This window comes from Schistocerca piceifrons, chromosome 6, assembly GCF_021461385.2.
Source record: "Schistocerca piceifrons isolate TAMUIC-IGC-003096 chromosome 6, iqSchPice1.1, whole genome shotgun sequence".
Lineage (NCBI taxonomy): Eukaryota > Metazoa > Arthropoda > Insecta > Orthoptera > Acrididae > Schistocerca > Schistocerca piceifrons.
The window spans coordinates 365,479,175-365,500,963 of NC_060143.1; the positions used below are offsets into that span (position 1 = coordinate 365,479,175).

The 21,789-nt window shown below is 43.4% G+C and overlaps 1 protein-coding gene across 1 annotated transcript in view; it reads left to right on the forward strand.

The window, feature by feature from the left end:
* Positions 1–21,789, forward strand: part of LOC124803071 (ethanolaminephosphotransferase 1-like) — an 89,408-nt gene that overhangs the window by 5,097 nt on the left and 62,522 nt on the right. Inside the window, exon 2 of the mRNA XM_047264200.1 lies at positions 21,428–21,496. Within this exon, the coding sequence (XP_047120156.1) occupies positions 21,428–21,496 (69 nt within the window). The remainder of the gene's footprint in view (positions 1–21,427; positions 21,497–21,789) is intronic.

Sequence of the window (21,789 nt, forward strand, 5' to 3'; positions counted from 1 at the left end):
AGTCTCACAATTTACTGGCCACTGCAGAGTGTGGATTTTGAGCACGCCATTCTGCGGTTGACGCATCTTGTCACCATGTCAACCCATGTCATGAATGGTTTTCTGCAGAAACACCAGACTGTGGCTGCATTTTTTGATTTGGATAAAGCCTTTGACACTTGCTGGAGGACTGGCATCCTCCATGCTCTTTACATATGGCTTTCAAGCCGTCATGCCCCAGACACCTTTATCCAGGAAAACGGTGTGCCTCGGGGTTTTGTCCTGTGCGTCATCCTCTCTACTATCGCCGTTAACCCTATAATGGCCAGTCTCCTGCCGGACATCTCTGACTCCCTTTTTGTTGATGATTTTGCGATCTATTGCAGTTCTCCATGGACTTGTCTCCTTGAGTGTCTTCTTCAGTGATGTCTCGATTGCCTTTACTCACGTAGCATCAACAAATGCTTTTACTATTCCACTGGCAAAACTGTTTGTATGAATTTCTGGTGGCACAATTGGTTTCTTACATCGCATTTACATCTTGGACCTGTTGCTCTTATGTTTGTTGAAACTATGAAATTTCTGGGGCTCATGCTCGATAGGAAACTTTCTTGGTCCTCCCACATGTCTTATCTGGATGCCCGCTATACAGAGTCCCTCAGTGTCCTGCGTGTCCTCAGCGGTACCTTCTGGGGGGCGGATCGGACCACCTTTCTCCATTTGTATCAGTGTTTCGTCTGTTCAAAATTAGACTATGGATGTTTTGTTTGTGCATCTGCACGTCCATCGCTCGTATGCTGTCTCAATTCTATCCACCATTGTGGCATCTCTTTGGCCACTGGCACCTTTACACTAGCCAGTTTGAGAGTCTGTGTGCCGAAGATGCCAAACTGCCGCAATAATACAGCCGTGACTTTTTTCTCAGCATATATGTGTACTGTTTCATCTGCCATGCCTGGCCACCCATCCTGTGCCTCTTTCTTCAATGACTACACTGTCTGCCAGTATGGGGGCACGTCCCTCTTCTCTGTTACTTCCTGGAACTCATTTTCGGCACTTATTCTGGCAGTTTACCTTCATGCTACCTGTCACTGTCCCGATGTGTGTGAACCCTTCACCACCTTGGCTTTGTGCTGCAGCCCACTTTCGTCTTGGCCTTCATTGGCTTCCCAAAGATACTACTCCAACCTCACTCTGGCACCCTCAGTTTCACGACCTTCGTACGGAACTTCGTGACAGTACCATTTTGTACGCTGATGACTCTCAGACTGACCATGATGAGAGATGTGCCTTCTTCATTGGCACCAATGTTTTTTGATATTGGGTTCTGGACCGCTGCTCAGTGTTTACAGTAGAGCTCTTCACCCAGTATCAGGCCATGCGGTACATCTGGTGACACAAGCTTTTCAAATGAATCATCTGTTCTGACTCTCTCAGTCCCCTTCAGAGCCTCAGTGTGCTGTACACCACCCACCCCTTAGTGCAACGTGTCCAGGAGAGCTGTCACTTTCTTACTCTTGATGAAGCCACTATGTTGTTTATGTGGGTTCCTGGCCACGTCAGTCTGATGGGAAACGAGGCCACTGACGCTGCTGCCAAGGCTGCAGTCCTTTTACCTCAGCCCGCTTGTTCTTCCATTCCCTTCAATGATCTCTTTGTTGCCCTCTGTCAGCAGGTGGTGCCAGTTTGGCATCAGCACTCATCCTCTCTTCATGCGAACAAGCTCCGGGGACTTAACTCTCTCCCATTGGCTTGGACGACCTCTTCTAGGCCCTCTTGCTGTGAGATCATTTTAGTTAGGTTGTGTATTGGGCATTGTCCTTTTAGCCATCGGCATTTCCTAAATGGTGCACACCCTCCACTATGTGCTCATTTCCCTCAACCTCTGACGGTTCGCCAGTTCCTGAGAGAATGCCCTTTTTTTAACCACTTATGTTCTCATTTATGTTTCCCATCTGAGTTATTGGTCCTTTAGCAAATGATGCGTGGCCTGTCGACCGCGTTTTACTTTTATTCGTTGTAGTAGCATGACGAAGGACATTTAATCTTTAGTTAGGATCTCCGTTTCTGTAGGGCATATTCTATGTATCTTTCTCCAAGTCCCTGTTTTTAGCTATCTTTCCTTCCACCGATTAGGCTTCAGGTGTAGTCCTTTTTAACTCCTCCTTTTCTTAGAGTTCTACAGTTCTGACATAGGCACGTATGACCCCAATTGTTTTTGTGCCTTAAAACATGGGATGTAGTGCTAGCATGAATATGTTAAGAGCGCTCTGATGGGAGAGCAGCACAGGCAGCAGATGTAATAGACAGGCAGCACAAGGACGCGACATCAGGACCCTCCAGCATGCCAGAAGTCGGCTTCACCACTGTCTGCGATTCCCTCCACCACCGTCTGCGATTCCCTCCACCACCATCTGCAGTTCCCTCCACTACCGTCCGCAATATATCTTTCTGAGGTGTGCCACTGGCTCAACCATTGCAGAGAAAGCAAGGGGCCATGGTCTAGCACCTATGAAGATATGAACTAGACATAGACCTGACACTTTGCCTGAATATGATGAGTAGGAAACTTGTCGAAACATTGCTGCAGATTGATGCCTTGACTCGCCTGATAATTTTAGAAGACTTAATCACCAAAATTTGTTGAGGAAGATTGCATTCCCATATAGCTCCTGTTCTGTTCTTGTGTGAACTGCTTATCATCCATGTTTCACTTCAAGGCAACACTCCAGGCAGATACCATCAGAAAAGACTTCCTAACACTTAAATGTATGTTAAATGTTAACAAATTCCTCATTTTCGGAAATGTTTTCCTTGATATATCTAGCCTTTATTTTATATCGTCTCTATTTCAACCATCATCTGTTATTTGGATGCCAAAATAGCATGTACTATTTTTAGTGTCTCTTTTCCTAATCTAATTCTCTCAGCATGGCCTGATTAAATTCAGTTACATTCAGTTACCTTTGTTTTGGATATATTGATGTTAGTCTTAAATCCTCTTTCAATCTTCCTGCAGGTCTGGGGGTTAGGATAGGCCCGAGGTATCCCTGCCTGTCGTAAGAGGCGATTGAAAGGAGTCTCTCACTTTTTGGCCCTATAAGTTCAGGCCCCATTTTATGGTTTGACTTGTCACTTTCCAAATTCTACAGAATTGCGGGCCATATGGGAAAGGACACCTTATGTGGTGCATGAGCTATCCATAGTGCCCTTAGGTTCAATCTCCTGAACCTCTTGTCATGGCTTTGCATCTCCACTTGCTATTCAACTATTTGGGCAAGGACACTTTCCAGGGTATGCCATCTTCTTTTGTTGTCTCCTGTCCTCTTTTGCCCCCATGACAGTATTGGATTTCTCTGCCCCCAATATCCAGCATGGTAGCCAGTCCATTGTGGTGTGGCCATCATATACCCATTAGGTGGTAGCCCCCGTACAACACAGGGATCGCACTGCTGATGCCTGAGCTGTAAACTCCCCACATATGCCGAGGAGTAGATGCCTGTCTTCCTGAGGCATCAGGACTCCCGGCAATGGCCATCATGTCAGGTGGCCTTTGCTGTCACTGGATGGCACCCGTTAGGAGAGCCCCTGATCAAAGTGGGTGGGATCAGGGCGGATGACTCAAAATGAAATGGACTAAGTCGTCTCTTGCTGGTGACTGCCAGCAGTCTCTAAGAAGGGCAAGATCGAGTACAATGCTAAGAGATATGACCCTAAATCATTTTCCTCCCTCGCTACACCTTGGGAGGAACGTAGTCCTACAGAAAGAAGAGAGCCATATTTTCTTCAGTATTTAGTCTGTAGCAGAATGGACGGGGACTCCATTCTACCTATGAAGCCTTAATTTTTTGTTGAACATCATGAGGAAAAGTTTGGGAAGTGACAGCGCTTTCCAAGATGAGAAGCGGTGCAGTCTTGATTCAGACAGCATCCCCAGTCCAATCCTGGGCATTACTCGCTTGTGACCAGCTGGGTGATATTCCTGTTTCTGTCATTCCCCATAAAAGACTCAACATGGTCCTGGGGATTATTTTCCATCGTGACCTCCTCTTGCAGTCTGATGACGGGCTCCGTGCCAAACTAGAATGGCGGGGTGTTCATTTCATCCGGCGCGTTTACAGGGGACCCAAAGACAACAAGGTTGCTGCCGTTGCCTTCATCTTGGCATTTGAGGGTGATTGATTGCCTGAAAAGGTCAAGGTGATGGTTTACCGCTGTGACGTTAAACCATGCATCCCTCACCCTATGCGGTGCTTTAAGTGCTGGAAATTCAGGCACATGTTTTCCCACTGCACTTCCAATGCCATATGTTGAGACTGTGGATGTTCACTGCATCCAGATACTCCTTGTGCGCCTCCTCCCACTTGTATCAGCTGTGGAGAGCACCATTCCCCCTGCTTGCCAGACTGCACAGTACTCCAAAAGGAGCGGAAAATCATGGAGTACAAGACCCTGGACCAGTTAACTTACCAAGAGGCTGAATGTAAATTTGAACAGTTACACCCCATTTGGTTGTCATCCACATATACTGCAGCTACATTACCATCGCCATCACAAGTACCAGTCGTACCATTCTCTGTGCCACGAACAGTGGGCCCTCCGGGCCTCCAGAATATATCTGCCTCCTTGGTGGTAGCGGGAAAATCTCCTTCCGTTGCTCCCAAAGTACCTATTTCGGGAGCAAGGCCGCCTCCCCCCCCCCCCCCCCCCAAACTCAGAGGAAATCGGTCCCCTCCCCCCAGCTGGAGAAGCAACAGCCTCCTCCAGCTCCTCTTGTGCGGAAGTGGTCCCTTGGGACCCTCTCTCCCAAGGTCTCCACTAATGCCACAACGGCCACTCGCCAGTGGCTAAAGGTGCCAGAAGCTGCTTGACGAAAGCGTCACAGTATTCCTCCGTGCCTGAAGCTACTTCAGAGAAGTCCTCCCAGCAAGCCCTTAAAGAGAAGCGAGAGGGCAAGCAAACAAAGAAGTCTGCTAAGAAAAGGTGCCCTCTGGTGGCCCCAATACCACCACTCCCTACCAATTCTGCACCTGCGGATGAGGTGGAGATCTCAGCATCCCCTGAGGACCTGGATCTCACTGATGCTTCACCCACAATAGGAATGGATACAAATACTCAATCAGTGGGAGCAGGTGACCCTGAGGCATAACCAGCCTCCTTGCATGCTCCATGCCTTCCCAGCCTCACGATAACATCATCCTCCAGTGGAATTGCTGCGGTTTTTTCCACCACCTGGCTGAGCTACGGCAACTGTTAAGCTTTACACCTGGCTTCTGCAATGCCCTCCAAGAAACCTGGATCCTGGCACTGTGGTCCCCTGCCCTTCGTGGCTATAGGGGATATTACAAGAATTGTAGTGACTGTAATAGTGTCAGGTGGAGTTAGTGTCTACATCCTGAACTCCGTATGCAGTGAACCTATGCCCATTCAAACCCCTCTGGAAGCCGTAGCTGTCAGAATAAGGACGACATGGGAAATAACTGTTTGCAGCATATATCATCCTCCAGATGGTGCAGTACCCCTGAATGCATTGGCTGCACTGATTCATCAACTCCCTAAACCTGTCCTAGTTTTGGGAGATTTTAACACCCATAACGCCTCATGGGGTGGCACTGTGCCTACAGGCCGAGGTAGAGATGTTGAAACTTTCCTGTCTGAAGTCAGTCTCTGCCCCTTAAATACTGAGCCGCCCTACACATTTCAGTGTGGCTCGTGGCACTTACTCAGCCATTGATTTATCCATTTTCAGCCCAGGACTTCTCCCATCCATCCACTGGAGAGCCCACAATGACTTGTGTAGTAGTGACCACTTTCTCATCGTCCTGTCACTTGCCAAGCACCATCCCCCCCCCCCCCCCCCCCCCCCCCCCCCCCATGTCAGGGTGGTTTCTGCCAGGGTCGCTCTACCATTGATAATCTAGTATTCCTCCAGTCTGCCATCCGAGCAGTCTTTTCCAAATGCCAACACCTGCTTGCCGTCTTTTTTGATGTACAAAAAGCTTATGACATGACCTAGCAGCGTCATATCCTTGCCACATTATAGGAGTGGAGTCTCTGGGGCCCACTCCCAATTTGTATCCAAAATTTCCTATCGCCCCATACCTTCCGTGTCCAAGTTGGTGCTTCCCATAGCTCCCCCCATATCCAGGAAAATGGGTCTGCAGGGCTCTCTATTGAGTGTATCTCTATTTCTAGTAACCATTAACAGTCTAGCAGCAGCTGTCAGACCGCTGGTCTCTCCTTCTCTGTACGCAGATGACTTCTACATTTTGTACTGCTCCTCCAGTAATGGTGTTGCTGAGCAGTGCCTACAGGGCGCAGTCACGGGCTCTAGCCCACAGCTTCCAGTTTTCAGGCGCGAAGTCATGTGTCATGCACTTCTGTCAGCGTCGTACCATTCATCCAGAACCAGAACCTTACCTTAATGACAATCCTCTCATTGTAGTGGAGACATATCAATTTGTTGGACTGGTTTTCAACACCCAGTTGACGTGGCTTCCTCATCTTCGTCAGCTGAAGTGGAAGTGCTGGCAGCACCTCAGTGCCCTCCGCTGCCTGAGCAACACCAACGCGGGTGGAGATCACTCTATGCTGCTACAGATATACAGAGCCCTTGTTTAATCCCGCCTTGACTATGGGGGTCTGGTTTATGGTTCGGTGGCACCCTCAGCATTGTGTTGACTCGACCTAGTGCACCATGGTGGTGTTCGATTGGCAACAGGAGCTTTTAGGACGAGTCCGCTGACCAGCGTCCTGGTGGGGGCCGGAGTCCGTCCATTGAAGGTTAGGTGTGCACAACTGCTTGCCAGTTATGTTGCACACATTCATAGTTCTCCTGAGCATCTGAATTACCGTCTCCTTTTCCCATCCTCGGCGGCTCATCTTCCATATCGGAGACCCAGGTCAGGGCTTAAGATTGCGGTTCGCATCCGATCACTTCTGTCAGAAATGGAGTCCTTGCCTTTACCACCTATACTCGAGGTCCATTCACATACACCTCCATGGTGTACACCTAGGCGGATGCTTTGCCTTGACCTTTCACATGGCCCCAAGGACTCAGTTTAACCTAGCATCTCTCTGCTGTCACTTCTTCTTGATTCTTGACATGTATTGGGACCACAAATTGGTGTACACTGACGAGTCTATGGCTAATGGTCACGTTGGCTTCATGTATGTTCATGGAGGACATATTGAACAGCACCCTTTGCCAGATTGCTGCAGTGTTTTCACTGCAGAGGTGGCAGCCATTTCTCATGCTCTTGAGTGCATCTTCTCATGCCCTGGTGAGTCGTTTCTGGTCTGTACTGACTCCTTGAGCAGCCTACCAGCTGTTGGTCAGTGCTATCCCTGCCATCCTTTGGTGGCAACCATCCAGGAGTCCATCTATGTACTGGAACAGTCCATTCATTTCGTGGTGTTTGTGTGGACCCCAGGCCCTGTCGGAATCCCAGGAAATGAACTTGCCGACATGCTGGCTAAACAGGCTACAGGGAAACCGCTTCTGGAGATCAGCATCCCTGTAACTGACCTGCAATCATTATTACGCCACAAGGTTTTTCAGCTTTGAGAGATGGAATGGCATAATCTCAGTCCGCACAACAAACTGTGTGCCCTTAAGGAGACTATGAATGTGTGGAAGACCTCAATGCCAGCCTCTCACAGGGACTCTGTGGTTCTCTGCTGGCTCCACATTGGCCATACGTGGCTAATACAAGGCTACCTCCTCCGTTGCCAGGACCCACCTTGGTATCACTCTGGCTCACATATAACTGTCGCCCACATCTTGCTGGACTACCCACTTTTGGCCACTCTGTGGCAGACTTTTAACCTTCCCAGCTCCCTACCTTCAGTGTTGGGTGACAATGCCTCAGCTGCAGATTTAGTTTTAAGTTTTATTCATAAAGGGGGTTTTTATTGTACCATCTAAGGATGGGCGTTTAGTCTTCTCTCTGAGGTCGCCACCCTCCCTCCATTTTAACTCTGTCGCACTTTCTTTGCATTTGTTTGTCTTGGTGGTTGTCTTTTTCCCTACATGTGTTCATCTCACCTTGTCGTTTTGGGGTTTACATTTTAATGTGTTGCAGAGTGGATGGCTCATCCTCTTTTATTATTGTGATCAGCCAGCCCAGACCATATGCTTTATGGTTTTTAATACCTTCTTCCACTTTTCTTTGTGGCGTATGTTTTCCCTGTTTTTTGTTCATTCCATTCATTTTCTTTTTAGGTGTGGTGTTGGGTGTTTTGTACCTTGAGCCTTGCTTGCGTCAGGAAAAAGGGGCTGATGACCCTGTAGTTTGGTCCCTTTATACCCCAAACCAACCAACCAACCAATCCTCTTTCAAGATGCTGTCAATTCTGTTCAGTTGGTCTTCCAAGTCCTTCACTGTCCCTGACAGGATTACAATGTCAGTGGCAAATTTCTGATGTTTTATTTCTTCTCCTTGAACTTTGGGTAATTCTCCAAATTTTTCATTGGTTTTCTTTCCTGCTTGCTTGGTGTGCATACTGGATAACATTGGAGATAGGCAACAACTCTGTCTCACTCCTTTCTCAACTACTACTTCCTTTCCATACCCTTTGACTCTTGTAGCTGCTATTTGGTTTCCATACAAGTTCTAAATAATGTATTTTACTCTTGCTACCCTCATCATTTTAAAAATTGTGCTCAGGTGAACATTGTCAAAAACTTTCTCTAAGTCTACAAATGCAATAAACATAGGTTTGCCTTTTTTAAACATATCTTCTAAGATAAATTGCCAGTATTGCTTCGCATGTTCCTATGTTTCTCCAGAGATCAAGTTATCTTCCTCAAGGTTGGCTTCTTCTGTAAATAATTCCTGTCAGTATTTTGCAGCCATGACTTAAAACTACTAGCTCAGTAATATTCACACTGATTAACACCTACTTTCCTTGGAATTGGAGTTATTACATTCTCCTTGAAGTCTGAGGGTATTTTACTTGTCTCATACAGGGTGTTTCAAAAATGACCGGTATATTTGAAACGGCAATAAAAACTAAACGAGCAGCGATAGAAATACACCGTTTGTTGCAATATGCTTGGGACAACAGTACATTTTCAGGCAGACAAACTTTCGAAATTACAGTAGTTACAATTTTCAACAACAGATGGCGTTGCGGTCTGGGAAACTCTATAGTACGATATTTTCCACATATCTACCATGCGTAGCAATAATATGGCGTAGTCTCTGAATGAAATTACCCGAAACCTTTGACAATGTGTCTGGCGGAATGGCTTCACATGCAGATGAGATGTACTGTTTCAGCTGTTCAATTGTTTCTGGATTCTGGCGGTACACCTGGTCTTTCAAGTGTCCCCACAGAAAGAAGTCACAGGGGTTCATGTCTGGCGAATAGGGAGGCCAATCCACGCCGCCTCCTGTATGTTTCGGATAGCCCAAAGCAATCACACGATCATCGAAATATTCATTCAGGAAATTAAAGACGTCGGCCGTGCGATGTGGCCGGGCACCATCTTGCATAAACCACGAGGTGTTCGCAGTGTCGTCTAAGGCAGTTTGTACCACCACAAATTCACGAAGAATGTCCAGATAGCGTGATGCAGTAATCGTTTTGGATCTGAAAAATGGGCCAATGATTCCTTTGGAAGAAATGGCGGCCCAGACCAGTACTTTTTGAGGATGCAGGGACGATGGGACTGCAACATGGGGCTTTTCGGTTCCCCATATGCGCCAGTTCTGTTTATTGACGAAGCCGTCCAGGTAAAAATAAGCTTCGTCAGTAAACCAAATGCTGCCCACATGCATATCGCCGTCATCAATCCTGTGCACTATATCGTTAGTGAATGTCTCTCATGCAGCAATGGTAGCGGCGCTGAGGGGTTGCCGCGTTTGAATTTTGTATGGATAGAGGTGTAAACTCTGGCGCATGAGACGATACGTGGACGTTGGCGTCATTTGGACCACAGCTGCAACACGGCAAACGGAAACCCGAGGCCGCTGTTGGATCACCTGCTGCACTAGCTGCGCGTTGCCCTCTGTGGTTGCCGTACGCGGTCGCCCTACCTTTCCAGCACGTTCATCCGTCATGTTCCCAGTCCGTTGAAATTTTTCAAACAGATCCTTTATTGTATCGCTTTTCAGTCCTTTGGTTACATTAAACCTCCGTTGAAAACTTCGTCTTGTTGCAACAACACTGTGTTCTAGGCGGTGGAATTCCAACACCAGAAAAATCCTCTGTTCTAAGGAATAAACCATGTTGTCTACAGCACACTTGCACGTTGTGAACAGCACAACGCTTACAGCAGAAAGACGACGTACAGAATGGCGCACCCACAGACTGCGTTGTCTTCTATATCTTTCACATCACTTGCAGCGCCATCTGTTGTTGAAAATTGTAACTACTGTAATTTCGAAAGTTTGTCCGCCTGAAAATGTACTGTTGTCCCAAGCATATTGCAACAAACGGTGTATTTCTATCGCTGCTCGTTTAGTTTTTATTGCCGTTTCAAATATACCGGTCATTTTTGAAACACCCTGTACATCTCACATAGCAGATGGAGTAATTTTGTCATGCCTGGTTCTGTGAAGGCTATCCATAGTTCTGAGGGAGTTTCATATACTCCAGGGTTCGTGTTTCCACTTCGGTCTTTCAGTGCTCTGTCAAATTCTTCTCGCAGTATCATATCTTCCATCTCATCTTCATCTACTTCCTCTTTCCTTTCTATAGTATTGCGTTAAAGGTCATTTTCCTTTTATAGCCCCTCTGTATATTCCTTCCACATCCAATTTTCCCTTCTTTTCTTAGTACTGTTTTTCCATAGAGCTCTTGATAGTCCCGTCTATATATTCCTGGGTACCACATACCTTAACAGCTACGAGCATCTTCAATAACGTGAAACAAATCTCTTCTGCTGCAAGCTATTTGCTTTCCAAATTTTGATGTGAGGTAGTAGGGACCAAAGCAAGGAAAAAGTCCAATAAACACGAACTCAGAAGTGCATATCTTAAGACCTAGTACACTTCGTATAGCCATTTTGCACTTTTGGTCAACTTAAGTTTTTTAGACGATGTATTCCCCTTTTCCAGATACATTTGTTGCATCTTTATATTTTGTCCTTTGATCAATTAAATTTCATATCTCCTGTGATATCCAAGGTTTTCTACTATGTCTTGTCTTTTTACATGTTTGATCCTCTGCTGCTTTCACTATTTCATCTCTCAAAGGTACCTATTCATCTTCTACAGTATTCCTTTCCCCTGTTGCAGTCAGTTGTTGTCTAATGCTTCCTCTGAAACTCTCAACAACCTTAGGTTTGTTTCAATCCCATCTCCTTAATTTCCTACTTTTTGCAATTTCTTCAGTTTTAATCTACAGTTCATAACCAGTAAGAAATGCCTGTTGTGTCATTATATAATCAATCTGTAACCTTTTTTCATGATTCTTAAACCAAATGTTAACAATAATTAATTCATGCTCTGTGCAAAATTCTAGCAAGCGGGCTCCCCTTTCGTTCCTCTTCCTACTCCATACTGTGCTATTACTGTTCCTTATCTTCCTTTTCCTACTAATGAATTCCAGTCACCCACAATGACTAAATTTTCCTGTCCATTAACTATCATAGTAATTTCTTTCATCTCATGTTACATTCTTTCAGTGTCTTCACTATTTGTGGAGCTAATAACATAAATATAAACTAGTAATACTTTGATGGGTGATTGCTTTGTGTCTATCTTCGTCATGATAATGTGTTCTCTATGCTGTTAGTAGTAGCTTACCTGCATTCTTATTGTCTTATTTTCAAGACAAGAACTTCGAAAATTTTGCCATGAGAGTGATGGGAAGGTTGCCTATCAAATTGTTAGAGAATGAGTGGAAGAAACTGTATCAAACCTTGTGCCAGTATAAATATCAAACTTGTAGTTAAAAAGAAAGCAATCACAGAAGGTAACAAGGTGATCACACTAACAATGTAAACAAATTTGTAACCCATGATACATAGCTGAAATGATGGTGCTAATGAGACTGTATTCTCATCAAACGCTTGAACTATTTGGTAAATGCAGTCAAGCTTCTTACCATAGCACCACATTCATTGGCTCCACAAACTCGCATCAAAACTCACTTTTCAAAATAACAAGGACCTCAGACTATGCTACAGATCAGTCTGTCCCCACAGATTTCACTGCAGTCAATTGCTTCTTGTCATATAAAATTCATTGGCGTTGTCAGTTTGCAATCAAATTGTCACCTTTCAACCCAACCAAGACTTTAGGTTACCATACAGATCAATCAGTACATCAACATAATTTTAACTCTAGACAAGTACATTGTAAAAGAATCTTGAAGCTGTGGTGGTAAAAAGTAAAGGAAACCATAAGTTACTTCTAATGATTTGGTACTGGTAATATATAACCTCTTTTCTCATCTCTCACTAGATACTGAAAAGTATACTCCCAGTGGCGATGCGAAACTGAGATATCGGTAATCTTTGTCTCATAGAGTAAGAGCACTCTGGTTGGCTCTACCAAATTGTGATAATCATTTCAAGCTGGGCCACATCTGCATCCAAGACATTTGATTATGGAGGAATGTGGGACTGTTTCTGTGTTGATGTAACTCGTTATAAGACTGAATTGCAGTATGCTAATTATTCTAAAACTTCATGGATTGCACGGACTTCGACGAACACTCCATAAAGGATCCTGTGTTGCTCATATTCAAGAGTACATTTTCATGAAATGTCAACTGAAACTAGACAGAACATGTGTAACACAAGAAAATCATTTATTTGATATTGGGGGGGGGGGGGGTGATTCTTGACATGCCTCTGGCATTTGAGAAGTTATGCTTGTCTCCACAATCATATTGTATGCCAAGTTCTTCAGGGAATTCAGCCAGTTTTGGCTTTGTACAGGTTTTACAAATCTGGGGTTTCTGAACAGTGATCTGGTGAGTGCTGCAAATTTGTTGTAATCTTAAGCTCCGTACATGTACAGTGACTTCCATGTGGCAATATAGTGGAACTTGCAGCAAATGGGGGTCTCGATCTAATTTCCGGGATTGCAAACATGGAGGGAGGATGCAGTTTTGAGTCCAGCCCTTGTGAATGAGTAGATCAATTTCCAGAATGAGCTTTCAAGTACACTCTGTCCAAAATTAAAGCAACAAACTGTTATATACCTATCTTATGTTTAAATCACAGTATAATCATACAAACTGTCCACAGATGTCCATACAAACATGTTCTGCCCAGAAGGCGGCATTCCAGTCAATGGACAACCACGCCAACGATGATGTCAGGGCACCTGTCAAAGGGCCATCTACTGGATGTGTTGTATTGAGGCAAACGATAACAGAAGGCTTTATCAGAGCGGCCTTTATTGTTCTCGGTAGTCCCACATCCACAATCACTGTGGATAGAGTCACAGGTGTGACAGTATGGCATAAAGATGCCTGCCAGGCTGTCTGCGCTGGAGGGCCATAAGGAGAATGGAAACAGAACAGTCACAAACTGCTGTGTCCCTATGGTTTAATGGGAATCATTCTGTTGTTTTTCGGATGTGGCGACAATTTAGAGAGATCGAAAGAGTACACTGAACACTAGGGCAGGGCTGACTGTGTGTGATATCAGAAAGCGTGGAGTGTTATTTGACTCTAAGGGCAACTGACATCTGACCTTGTGCCATCTACTGGATGTGTTGTATCGAGGTAAATGGTAACAGAAGGCTTTGGCAGAGTGGCCCACATTGTTGAAGACCTGCTGTATGTGTACCTATGGTGCGTTTTCACATAAGGGAACGTTTAAAGTGGGGTCGTCAACATGCCACCTGATGTCGAACAGTGGGCCAATGTCTTTTTCACAGATGAGTCCTGATTTGGTCTGAACATTGATTCTCCAAGCATTGCATCTGGAAGGAACATGGAACATGATTTTGGGACCCAAACATTGTGGAAAGAGACCGATATCGAGGAGGATCCCTAATGGTGTGGGTATGGATTATATAGACCAATCAAATACCTCTTCATGAAATTGTATGGGTGAACTGGCAAGGTTTATCTGCTGTCAGGTATTGTGACTAGATGTTGGGACCACATGTGCAGTTGTTGCGAGGTGTTGTGGACCCAGACTTCATATTGATGGACGATAATACTCAAACTTTTAGAGAATGGGTGGCTGATTTTTTTTTCTTGGAAACAGAAGATCTTCCATGCATGGTGTGGCCTGCTCACTTTCCTGATTTGAATCCCATAGAGCATGTCTGGGAAGCACTGGGGTGACAGGTTGCATCATGTCAACATCCAGTAACCACTCTGGAAGATTTGTGAGCAGCTCTGCAGGAAGAATGGGCGTTAGTGCCTCAACTTGAGACTGATGACATCATTCACAGCGTGGCCTGACATTGTTGGGCCTGTTTTGCTGCCAGAGGTGGTCACACCCCATGCTGAGCACGTTAACCACCTGTCGGAATGTGTGTGCAAATCTGTTAAGTCGGAAAAGACGAAGAACTGTTTTGTCTACTGTTATGCATATAGCAGTTGTTTATGTTCTGCATTCTTTACGTTGTTTCTGCTTTACTATCATCTGTTTATACTGTTTCATGGCAAAATAAACACAACCTAGCAGAATTTCCATTTGTTGCTTTAATTTTGGAAGAGAGAAACCACATTGAAGAAGTTGTTACCTTTCTGTATTCAGAACGCTTTGTATGGTGTAGCAAGAACCTTTGCAGTGGGACACTGCTATTGGAAACACCTACTTTACTTTAAGCAACACTACTGCAGAATGCAAGATGACTTTGTCCGTAGCCACGTATGAAGCAGTTGCAGAGGTGTTGTGACTTGTACGGTCATAGTAGAGCTAGACACTAGTGAAATAAAGGTAGAATGGGATGTTGGTGAAATAACTTGTGCACATCATGAAAAAAATATATTGGGAACTGACAAGGACTCCTGCATTTGTTATGAATTTTTTATACGCCTGTTCTTCCTAAATACTGGGTTTTGTGAAACTATTCGTTCAAGTTAATACAGGAGGTAGAGAACTTCAAAACAAATATACCTTGATGGAAAGAAAAGTCGCAACACCGAGAAGGAGTTGGGTGACAAAAAATTTGGTAGATGTGTTTCTACTTCTGAAAGATGTCTATTCAAATTTCACGTCAGTCACATAAGAGTGGTACTAGCAGCACCACTATGAGGATATAAATCAGGTTTGCTTTAAATACACACTATAATGGTTGTGTGCATTAGTTACCTTTGTGTTTATATGTAGTGAATTAATGTTAGTCAAGAATACCTTTAAAGTGACAAAGATGCCATTATCAATAACTCACTGAGTTTGAATGAGTTTATGTAATAGGGCTGTGGAAACCTGGGTGCTCCTTCTCCGATACTGCAGAAAGACATGGCAGGAATGTAGCCATTGGACATGATTACTGACAGTGGTGATCATACGAATGTACAGTCGCAAAAAGAATGGACCCTGGATGGTCATGTGGCACTGCCAAGAGAGAAGACCATCGTGTTTAGTGTATCGCTATGGTGCATCATATTGCATCAACAGCAGCTGTTTGAGCAGCAGTTGGTGCCACAGTGACTCAACAAATTGATACAAATCAGATACCTCAAGGACAGCTCTAAGCCAGACACCCTGAAGCAACACTGACCCCAAACCACCTCTGCAACTTCAGTGGTGTCAAGTGAGAGTTTATTGGAGTGCAGGTTGGAGGTCTGTTGTGTTTTCTGATGAAAGGTGGTGCCAGTGATGGCTGTGTGTTGGTTAGAAAGCCATTTTAGAGCCTTTATATGTGCTACACACATTGAACCTACACCTGGAGTTATAGTCTTGGGAGCCGTGCGACCGCTACGGTCGCAGATTCGAATCCTGCCTCGGGCATGGATGTGTGTGATGTCCTTAGGTTAGTTAAGTTTAAGTAGTTCTAAGTTCTAGGGGACTGATGACCTCAGAAGTTAAGTCACATAGTGCTCAGAGCCATTTGAACCATTTTTTGTATGATAGCCGGAACACTCTTGTGGTTATCTCATGTACCCTGACTGCAAAATTCTGTCATTCTGGTGGTTCAACCTGTTGTGCTACCATTCATGATCAGCATTTCAGGGGGTGTTTTCCAGCAAGATAACATGTGCCCTGCCCACATACCGCTGTTGTAACCCAACATGCTCAACAGAGCATTGACATGTTGAGTTGGCCTGCTTAACCATTAGATCTGTCTCCAGTTGAGCACGTATGAGACATCATTGGACAGCGCCAACCATAAACAGCATTAAGTGTCCCTGTATCGACTGATCAAGCGCAACGTGCATGGAACTCCATCCCACAAACTGACATCCGACACCTGTGCAACACAATGCATGCTTGCATTCAATATTCTGGTGATTGCACCGGTTGTTATGGTATCAGCTTTTCAAATTTCCAATGACTTATCTCACACATAGATGAACCTGTGGGCTTGCAATGTTAATCACCAAAATATGTTGCTCAGACAAATTCCTGAAATTTCATTACTCTGCATTAATTACTTTCTGGCATTGCAATTGTTTTTCCATCACTGTATTTTGATAAGGAACAGCCCCCCCCCCCCCCCAAAAAAAAAAAAAAATGGAAGACCAAAGGGGAACTAATTAGCCTGCTTCACTTGACTGATGTGGACCTTAAAGAATTATCCCTTGGCATTATTACAAACAAACAAATTAACAGGACTCCCTGAGAATAGAACAAGGTCCTATAAATTGAGGGGCAAGTTTCCTTGTGATACCATTATGCTGTCCCCCACCAACATTAAAATTTTGGATGAAAATCTTATCCCCCCATGCAGGCTCCTAAGGATTCTCTCTTTCTTGATTATAACATCTCCCCTGACTGCCATGGGCTAACTCTATATTATTCCTAACCCTGTTCAAGTTCTGCTTAATAATGTCAGGAGTAATACGCTCATGCAAAGGTCTTTTATGGTCCACAAATGAGCCAGAGGGGAATTAAGGCCACCGTAACTGCCATGCAGGCATCAAGCTGTGCAGAATCAAAGGCAAAATTAATCCATTGGAGAGAAATACTCCATTTGGTTTGAGCCTTGGCATGATAAATGATCAAAGGAGTCTTAAATTCGTATTAACTCTCTCAGAGAAGGAAGGCTGAGGGTAATAGGGATGATAGTAATATGCTTAATAACATTACTAAACCAAAACTGTTCAAAATTGCCAGGGACAAAGGCCAGTGCATTGTTGCTATCAAGAGCCTTGAGTGGTCCAAAACATGAAAAAAGTTTAGTTACATAGTAAATAGTTAAAGGAGCCGTGACTTCTCTGCTGGGAATCAACCAGTCGGGAAAAACCATCTGCAACAACCGATATATATCGATTTTCCACTTTAGCATGGGAAGGGGACCCACATAATAAATAAATAATTTACCCATTGGGCTTTGTTCACATTCAGATTGTAAGACCCCCTTGCATGTTGGATGTACCGATTTTACACAGTTCGCACTCACTGACTAAATGGCAAATATCTGTATATAATGAAGGCCACGTGAGGTGGCAGCACACCTTAGCAAGTGTCTTATAAAGGCCAAAGTGGCCAACCAACACTGAACCATCAAAATAATGAAAGATGGAAGGCACACATTCTATAGTTAAACAAATTTTAGTTTGAGCTAATTTACCAGTCCATGATACAGTATACCTTTTCTCAACAAATATCTGGAAACCACCTCCCCAGCCAACAGATGCTTCCTAATAGCCCAAAATAAGGATCCTGATCTTGTTTAACCTTGATATCAGTAAAGAGCTGGGGAGTCTCGGTTAAGACATTGTAAACAGGAGAACTGGCCAGTACAAAACACCCTTCACATTCCCGAGCTCCTTCATCAAATATGCAACTAAACACATTAGCAACATGATTATTGGAGCCTTTAATATGACAGACTTGGAAACAAAAGGTGGATATGTGAATGGCCCACTTAGCAATCCTTCCAGTTTTCCAATGATGTGCTGAAAACTAACTCAAGATGTGGTTGTGGGCCTCCAAATCAAAATCGCTGTGCTTCTGTGCTCAAGATAAAATTTAATTTCTCTAGAGCAAATAAGACAGCCAATACCTCACATTCAAAAACCGAATATTTCAGCTCAAGGCTTACCAACCTCATTGAGGCTAAAGCTAGAGGGTGCCCTTCACCTGAGTCATCCTGCAAAAGTACAGTGCCATCTCTAGCATTTGAAGCATCACTCTGAACTCTAAACCTTTTCCCAAAATCCTGATTGGCCAGTACCAGAGGGTTACTGAGGGCAGTTCTGATGGTTCAAAGGCAGATTGCTTACTCTCTCCACAAACAAAATTTTCCCAATTTTTATGAAGGTTATTAAGGGGGCAGCAAGCTAAGTAAAATTAATAATGAACTTCCTAAAACGATTGTCCATATCAATTATTCTTCGGGGGAGGAAATTTCCTCAGATCAGAAGTACACTCTTGATTAATCGTAATACTGTCCCTGGAAACCAGGCAACCCAAGAAAGAAATCTGCTGCTTAGCGAGTTTTGATGCCTTAACTGTTAGCCCTGCAGAACGAAGCCTCAGCAAAACCTACACAACATGAGAAAGGTTTTCATCAAAAGAGTGACTATAAACATCGACATCATCAAGATAACTATATGTGCTACCAAATTTAAGGTTGCCCAATACATGATCTTAAAGTTGTGAAAAGACAGCAGCAAATGAATCAGAAACCGACCTACCAAAGCCTTGAGTATCAACCAGTCCTAAACCTTGTGACTGATTACTGGCTGAAGTGCCCTCTTCCACATTATCCACTTAATTACCCAAACCCAGTGAACCAGTACTAACATGTAAATCTTTCACTTGAACAAACAATTGCTTAATAGTCTCCTTTGGCCGATCCACTAAGCTAAAGATTGTTTAAACCAGCAAGGCGAATACTCCAGTGAAACAACAGCACCTGAACCCTGCACAGTTGGCTTCGAATGGGTTGTTAACTTCCAAAAATTGAATGTTATGAGACATTTCATCCACAGCTATGGAAGCAGTAGAAAGAGCGGCCCCTACCGCGCCAGTGGTATCAGGGAAAATGTGAAGAGGGTTAGCCAATGCTGCGCGTAATCTGGCTGCTAGCTCCATGATTCCACCTTGTAGTTCACATTCAGGATGCTCATGTTTGAGATATGATATGTTCAAACAACTTCTGTGTTCCATGCCCATATATGGCTCTCTGAAGCAGTTGAAAGAGTTTAGTATGGAAATTTCAAGTTCCAAAGGACAAATGATGCTAAAGGAGTAGACAGCTCTTCCTTCCGCCTTTTTACCCAGTAAGAATGAAACCCTGCTACCATTGAAACCTCAAGATAAAGGTCGGGATAGGAAAAGAATCAATGGAAGGGTGGGTTCACAATGCTTGCATCATTTGTTGTTTGAAGGATCACATTTATTTACACTGCACATGATAGCACAGAATAAAATACAATGATCACTAAATATCTTAGAACATAAAAGATTGTTAAATGAAAGTAAACCCTTTCAAATTTTAGCAACAGGTTGACGTGACTAAGCTTTCAATTCTTGCTGCCCCAAGGAGTACGTGCCAGCAACAAATAAAAAAAAAAAAAAAAACTCATAATAAACCTCAGAAAAATCAAACAATGGAAAATTCAGGATGAAATGTGACAGTAGTTTCCACTCACCGTGTAGCAGAGATGCTAGAGTCACTGACCACTGACTTCAGTTGCCAGAAACTGTATATGTGTGTGTGTAGGGGGGGGGGGGGGGGGGGGGGGGTTGACAAAGGTCTTGTTGGCCAAAAGCTCATTTTCTGGCAGTTTTTTGTTGTGCGTATCTGCGACTCAGCGCTATTTGGTGAGAATAAGTATCCATTCCATAATATTGTTAAAAAGTAATTATCAGGGTTAGAATGTTTGCTAGATTGTTCTCTGTTGTATGGCTTTTCAAGGTAAAAAATACATTTAAATAACATTAATTGGCTGTTTCATTGGTTCTTGGTAGAATATTTTATACATTATGAATGAAAAAAACACATAACACTGGTGAACTATTCTACAGTTTCTATTATTTTATATAGTAAATGCCGTAGAATATGACACCAGTGTTATATGTTTCTTCAGTTATAACATTTAAATAATATAATTGCATTATCAACTGTAATGTGAGAGAATTTAAACTACATTCGTTAAATTATAAAACAGGAAACAAGATAAATGGTAAAAAACTATTGAAGCTTAAAATTAACATAATCATGATTATGTGAGTGAGCAAAGTAACCATATGAAATGACAGGATACAGACCATTTCCCACAATTTAAGAGTAGGTGAGAACCAAGCCGTAAACTCAAAACATTCATCTTATGGCATCAATAACACAGCTGTTTTAATTCACTAACAATCTGACTCAAAAGAAGGAAGATTAAGAAAGTTTAACATCCCCTTGATGATGAGCATTAGTTCATTGGTGCTATTGTTTTCAAAGCAACCATCATAGCAATTGCCTTAAATGTTGTTGGGAAACCATGGAAAACCTAAATCTGGATGACCAAATGAATGCTGGAACGTCAGTCCTCCCAAATCTGAGTCTTTGTTCCACATTTCACCCCCCCCCCCCCTTTTCAACACACACACACACACACACACACACACACACACACACACACACACACACAGAGTCTGCCACCATTATATGGACACTGTAATGTAGCCGTTTTTTCTCCCCTACTACTGCTGCTACTATTACTACTACTACTACTACTACTACTACTATGATGATTGTTGGATAAGATACCAGTAGTGGACAGGCCTGAACTCATATGTTTCAAGACATTGCCAGCCTCAACAAGAAAATCTGCGCTGTAGCCATTACTGGATGCTTTGTGTATTCCACTTTGCTTTGTGTTATGCATTGATTGTTGTTTTCTTGTCTTCCTTTCAAGCGAGTGAAGAAACTAAGCCTGGTCCATCAGGGGGTTTCAGTGTGACTCTCAGAACACCAAACGCAATTAGTGACCCCTATGACAGTCTATCAGCTCTGCTTTGGCAGAAGCACAAAACACGGGTGTTGGTTGCTTGATGTGTGAGAGGGAGGTGGGGCTTGTTCCCAGCACTACTCTTCTGCCCTTGGGTGATCCAAGTTGCCATATGTTTATGCTCCCTGCCAACTGCCACGTTGCAGTGCCTGCACTGTACTCGGTCCATTATTTTATTTATAGAAAAATTTTCAATGTGTTGAGAAGCTGTTACTCTACAGTAGAGTGAAAGGTTTATTTTTGACACATGTATATTGTTTGCTAGTTTGATACACATCAACATGTTTAAAATATGTTGTTTCTTTTGGGGAAAAAAGTTCTTGTAAGGTTTTAGGGAAAGCATGAAATTTTTACTGACAATATGTCTGTTACATTTGAGGTAATTAATGTTTATTCTTTTTGTTTGCAGTACAGTGCTTTGGATACAAGCCCACTGAGTATCTATGTGATGCATCCATTCTGGAATCGTGTTGTAGAGGTAAAATTATTTGGCCTTTTTCAAAATTTTAGTTGTGTTGTTTCAAATTTTAAAAATTCAAATAATTCACTTTTACATGTGCATACTGCAAATTTTCTTTAAAACTGAGTGAATAGTGAGTAGCAAATAAAGAGCAAAGTCAACTTCATGGGTTTTGAAATTGTGTTCTCACGCAAGCAGGAAGTTTAAACATATTGATATATGCAACTTGTAATTTCTCTCTTGTTAGTTATGTATTGTTTTCATACATTTACAATTTATTATGCCTCATTCTCTTTTCTACTTTTATTTTG